Source organism: Phodopus roborovskii, unplaced genomic scaffold, assembly GCF_943737965.1.
Source record: "Phodopus roborovskii unplaced genomic scaffold, PHOROB, whole genome shotgun sequence".
In the NCBI taxonomy this organism is placed as follows: Eukaryota; Metazoa; Chordata; class Mammalia; order Rodentia; family Cricetidae; genus Phodopus; species Phodopus roborovskii.
In genome coordinates, this window is record NW_026126418.1 from 18,349,509 (window position 1) to 18,355,888 (window position 6,380).

General features: G+C 34.5%; 1 protein-coding gene across 1 annotated transcript; it reads right to left on the minus strand.

Annotated features, from left to right (window-relative positions):
• Positions 1 to 3,846: 3,846 nt before the first annotated feature.
• LOC127221829 (olfactory receptor 4C6) lies at positions 3,847 to 4,797 on the minus strand. The gene has a single exon (XM_051183817.1). The coding sequence runs from the start codon at positions 4,786 to 4,788 to the stop codon at positions 3,847 to 3,849; it is 942 nt and encodes a 313-aa protein (XP_051039774.1). The 5' UTR covers positions 4,789 to 4,797.
• Positions 4,798 to 6,380: the final 1,583 nt, after the last annotated feature.

A 6,380-nucleotide genomic window follows, 5' to 3' on the forward strand; every position in this document is an offset into this window, starting at 1 on the left:
AGCTCAGGTCAGCTGTCTCTGTGGTTTTCCCTATCATGGTCTTGTACCCCCTTGTTCATATTCTAATCATGCCCCCCATATCCTTCCAGAATTATTAACTCATCAAAAATTGTGTATATAATTTATGGTTGTTCCTAATATGTGCTGAACCAAGAAAATAATGTTTCCCTAAAACAGTTCTGCCTAAATATTCAGTTTTACACTAAAAGTGAACAATTTGAATAAAGATTTCTATACAAAAGTCTTGAGTTTTTTTTCACATGTAACAATTTATTGATGAAGGTTACAGAGGAAGAGAAAGACTTAAATAGTTAGGTATTATCTAGTCAGTTCATATAGAAACTTCCTACTTTCCAGACATCTGTGTTCCCATTAGGCGGTTTTATCCTGTATTTTTTCTATGCAAATGCTGTCAGTATTGACATGAAGACTCCTTCATTTCTTGTTTCAATCCAGTTCACTATACATTGTTATTTATGATTCTACGTAATATATTAATGATGCTGTCCATTTTTGCTGGCTTCTCATTACTCTCAAAAACACGTACTTGGTAACAATCATAGACACAAATTAGATGGCCAGTATGTGCAATGCAAAGCAATGGGATGCATACATACATACATACATACTTACATACACACACATGTATATATATATATATATATATATATATATATATATATATATATTCTCAAAATTACTTGGAATTCTTAAAGTTTAGAACTATTCAACTTTAGGTATATCTTTTTTTTTTGCAACTTGCTATACCATATTTACAGTATTCATACACTATATAAACTTTTTATATCACCCATTGCCCTGCCTTCCACATAATGCTACCAACAAAGAAGATGAATTCCTTTCAGCAGACTAAAAAAACAACATCAAAGCCTAAGTTATGCAAACTGTTAACCTCACCATAGTGTCTAAATAACAATGCTATTGTGTTCATATTCAATACTCAATAGAAAGAAGAGAAGACACCAAAAAGACATGGTGGCTCAGATTTGAAGAGTGTTCTTATCCAGCATTGAAGGTGAAAATTCTTGTCACCCCTTGAGAACTGCCTGATAATCAAGATAAAAATGTGGAAATATTGAAATTGCCTTACTTGGTGACAGCAGGAGAGTCATGCAACATAAAAGTAACCTATCATCATACTTAGTATACAGGCTATTTTTTATAAATGTGTCATCTGAGAAGACAAAACTCCAGCTGAAAAAATTCACCCACATAAGATTAGCTTATAGATCTTGATTGATGATTAATGTAAATGTGTCTAATCCACCTCAAATGATGCTTTCCTGGGCAGGTGTTCCTGGGATGTAGAACAAAATAAATTGAGGAATCAAGAAGGAGTGCACCAATACAAAGCATCCCATCAGAGACTTTGCTTCAGTTCCTTCTTACAGCATCCTGCCTTGAGAACCTACCCGTACTTCTGATGATGGACTTAATTCTGTAAGGTGAAATAAACTCTTTCTTCCCAAAGTTGTTTTCTGTCATGGTGTTTAATTATAGCAATAAAAATCCTAACTGAGACATTAGATGTGGTATTTTAGGGAATGGCATTGTAGTCGAGGCATAGATAGATAAAGGTTCATAAAATGTCACAAATAGAGACTATGCCAAAAATTATCATAGCATAGAAAGTTGATTATGGCAATATCATCTAGAATAATCATGTTGATTTCATTGCAGTTATCAATCTAGTACAGTATTATAAAGAATCTAATTTGTTGGTATTGTTTTGCCAGACAAAAGTCCTTGGTCTATGAGACTGAGCAAAAAATACTCATATAATTTGCTATATGTATCAGTGAAAAATTTTTGGTAGGAAGTACATTACAGGGTATTATGTTTGGAGGTCACTTCCATGTGGGAAAAAACTAGGATGAAGTCCAATATGTATATGTTCCTGGTTGTTGCTCCTCGGGATAAAGTCAACTTGATGTATATATTGTGCTTGAATTTAAATATTTAAAATTAAGAGAATTTTCTAACCAGTACTCTGCCATGTTTCTAACCTCTTGGTCTTGGTCTTGGTCTTGGTCAATGTCAGACCATCATGTATTGCTATTTCTATGTTGTTACTTCTAGACTTGTTTCTGATAACCTTCCCTATTTTACCTACTAAATTATTTCCATAGATTTGCTTTTAGAAAATTATACTGTAACTTTCATGTATTAGTATAGAAATCCCCCTGAAAGCCCTTTCTCACAGTAATACACTATTTCAAAGACATTTTGTAAGAAGCAACAACTGCTCTGCCAGTTTTTAACTTAAAATTATTATAAATTTTCTCCTACCTTAAAATACTAATACAAACCATAACAAAACATCCTTTCATCCACTATCTTACATACAGCTCCTAGAACAACCTCTGAAACATCAAGCTTTCCCCACATTTTGTGATGAATAACAGAAAATTGACACTGTATTTACTCAAGGTATTTGATTTTCATTGGGGTTAAAATGCCTATTGACCAAATACATTTTACAAATGAATGTTGCAATTTAAATGGTTTAATTCCATTCTGATCCTGCAATTATTGACATATTATCATAATATTTGCTTTAAGGAAATGTTATCCTAAATTCTTTGGGGCCCAAAGATTAACATGTATCCCATCACTGCAATGTTAAGTGCAAGTATTTCTGTATGATATTATCATAGTAGAATCTTTTGTTTGTTTGTTGGTTGGTTTCTCTGTATTGCTTTGGAACCTGTCCTGAAACTTGATCTGTTGACCAGGCTGGCTTTGAACTCACAGAGTTCCACCTGCCTCTGCCTCCCAAGTGCTGGGATTAAAGGTGTGGACTACCAATGCTTAGCCATCATAGTAGAATCTTAAAGGAAATGAACAACTTGTCTCTGGAAGCTGACATCTTGGATATAATAACAAATACTTTCTGCTTTTGTAAAGAAGATCTAACTTCAAGATAAGAACACGTGATTTTAAAATATCATCAGTCAACTAGGAAACATCCCTTTAGTTCCCTCTCTAAATAAAAGCAAGAAATAGTTGAGAATTTGAGTGTAGTGTTGGTGTTTTTATTAAAATAGCACACAAATAATCTGATAATGTTTTCTGAAAGGATACTTGGCAACACGCAAATTGGGGGATTTGGTTTCCTAAGGTACTTAGATATATTGTGCCTCTCATTCTTCTTCTTTTATTGTGTGAACATGTAGGTCTCTAAGTCTTTCTTAGACTTAAATTCCATCAAGAGTATTAATGAGAGCAAGAGTATTAATGAGAATGTATTTACCAACTAGGAATGTTTTTTTTTTTTTTTTTTTTTTTTAATGGGAATCCAACAATCAGGAGAGAATATAGCCCATATGTTTCCAAAGATTACAAACTGTGAGAGCGAAGACTAAAATCCAAGAGATATTCTAGTGAAGAGTTTTTTTTTTTTTTTAAGCCTTGAATCTTAAGGATAAAATCTAGATGTAGAAGTGGAGAACAAACAATGGCAATAACTGAGCAAGACAAGAAACACTTCATTTTTCTTTTGAAGTAGGAATTCACAAGGAAACTAAAGAAGCCATGGGAAAGTAGTCAAGGAAAACCCCCAGAAGAGCTCATTCCAGTAGAGAAGAGGGAAAGAAGTTAGAACATTAAACTGAATAGTTTTATACTGTTGAAAATGCAGGTGTGTGTGTGAGTGTATGTGTGTGTGTGTTTCCTTGTAAGGAGGATAATTATCATAAAATGTCTCAGTAAAGTGTCCTGGAAACTAGAGAGTAGCCAACATTTATCTTTATGGGACTTTATTCAAAAGATTGTTCTAAATCTCTTGTCCCCAGAGGACTGGATCTAGTTGTAGGAAATATTTCTTCATGTCTTAACAGTAGTGATGTCCCTTGTCCCCCATTTTGTGCACATGTTTTTCAAAACATTTTTCACCTCTGCATTTCTCAAGGTATAGATCAAGGGATTTAACATTGGCTCAACAACAGTAAAGGACACAGCCATTGCTTTGTCTATTGGAAATGACACCACAGGTCTCATATATAAGAAAATACATGGAACAAAGAATAATACAACCACTGTGAAGTGTGAGCTACATGTGGAGAGAGCTTTGTTTCTCCCTTCAGAGCTATATGACTTGAGGGAGCAGAGGATTACCATGTAGGAAGCAATGAGAATAAGGAAAATGGACACACACATCACCCCACTATTGAGAATGACCAAGAGACCCAAGATATGTGTATCCATGCAGGCCAGTTTCAGCAATGGAAACAAGTCACACATAAAGTGGTCAATGACATTGGGGCCACAGAATGGTATTTGATACATAAAGAGAAGCTGAATGCTTGCATGCATGAATCCTCCCACACAAGCACCTCCTACCATCAAGCAGCACACCTGAGGACTCATGATGGTCATGTAGTGCAAGGGCTTACAGATGGCCACATAGCGGTCATAGGCCATTACAATAAGAAGGATGATACCCACACCACCAAAGAAATGTTCTGCAAATAGCTGGGTCATGCAACCTTCAAATGAGATGATAGTCCTCTCAGAAAGGGAATCTATAATCAACTTTGGAGCAATAACAGAAGAGTAAGTGACATCCATGAGTGACAGAGATAAAAGGAAGAAGTACATGGGTGACCTCAGACTAGGGCTTCTGGTTATGGTTACCACAATGAGTAGATTTCCCAAAACTGTGGCCATGTACATAACTAGAAAGAAAGCAGCTAAAATTTTCCTCAGCTCTGTATTCTCTGTAATTCCCAAAAGAATGAACTCAGTCACATTGTTTTGATTCACCATTTTTGTGATCTTGAGATCATACAAAATTCTGAGCTGAAGAATCTGCAAAACAGTTTTACCTTTAGTGAGTCATCATGTAATCATGTGGACATATATTTCTTCTTGTCTCATAACTTCCTGATACATGTTGTCTCCATCCATTTGATCAGAAGCCAATAGCAAACAAAATTTGACTATAGTTTCAGTCTTAATGAACTCAAGACAATTTTGTTTTTTCATTAATTCACATGTTGTTTTCTGTCTTAATACTTGCTCCTTGGACACTTTGGGAACTCTTCTTCACACCTAAGGATGTGAGTAGTCCTTAGACTATTACATAATCAAACCCTGAGAAAACCTTGACTATTGAAGTATAGCAGCTAACAGGTATTCAATAACTTGTTTAGTTTACTCTTGGCTTGCTCTTTTGTCATTCTATGTCTCACATCTCTTCATTATTGCTTCATTTTTTCACACACAATAGAAGGAACATTAAACTTGCAAGACTTTCTGAACATCTTAAAGGCTCTGGTTTTTGCACACTTGGAAGGAGAATCTTAAGCTTCACTTACTATTCCATGTGCACAAGGAAAATGTTTAGGTTTGCATGTATTTATGCCATGTATTTATTGAACATTTACTATGTTCTAGTTGAAGAATCTTGAGGAAAATCGAACACCAGGGAATACTTATCAGAGACAACATCTTTTCCACATAAACATTTACTTTATGAAATTGCACTATGAATATAATTATTACATATTGCTAATATTTGGTGATTCTCTACTATGTCTCATGTAATTGCAGGTCTACATTGTTTTTTGTTTTAGAGATTAGAAAATGAGGCATAAAGAGGTAGCAGGAGATGATACAGTTCTCATATATAGTAAATACAGAAGTCAAATCCAAATTTAGCATTTCTGCTTCTAAAACTAAAAGCAATACTGTATTCCAGGTTAATAGCTAGTGATCAATATGAATAACATTTATTATATAAATTAATTATGATAATGATACTCTGAAAATTTTTTATGCTTCCTATGCTTGCTTCAGCCAACAATTCAGTAGTAAAATTTAGTGACACTCCTATGAGTTTACTATTCTAATTTTAAATTACACACACACACACACACACACACACACACACACACCACACACACACACATATATATATATATATATATATATATGTGAATATATATTCTAAGTTTAGATTATGATTAAATGTATCAAATATTAAACAAATTTCTAAAATCCCCTTCCACTATGCCTGTTAATGCATCATTTATCATATCACGTAAAGTGAATGCCATTATAATTTTACTTTGAGCATACCAGTGTTGTACTTTTTTCCAAAATAGTTGCTACCCAAGTTCATCTTGGCCACCTGGCAGAATTAGTTTTTTCTCAAGAAGAGAACCAGGGACTTTATGGCAGGCAAGGACTTAACACTGCTTGTGACCCCATGCTGCCCCCTCGCACATCCCATTCTTTGGTGAACATTTACATCCTGGCATCATAAATCTTACTTATCTCTAACAGGCCTAGTTAGCTGCTTGTCTTTGGGGTAGTTTGGAAGCAGTACTTCCTCAGCCAAATTCTACTCTATGTGA

What these genes read in the sequence shown, in the direction of transcription:
- LOC127221829 (XM_051183817.1), bottom strand. Translation starts at nt 4,788, where the DNA reads ATGGTGAATCAAAACAATGTGACTGAGTTCATTCTTTTGGGAATTACA.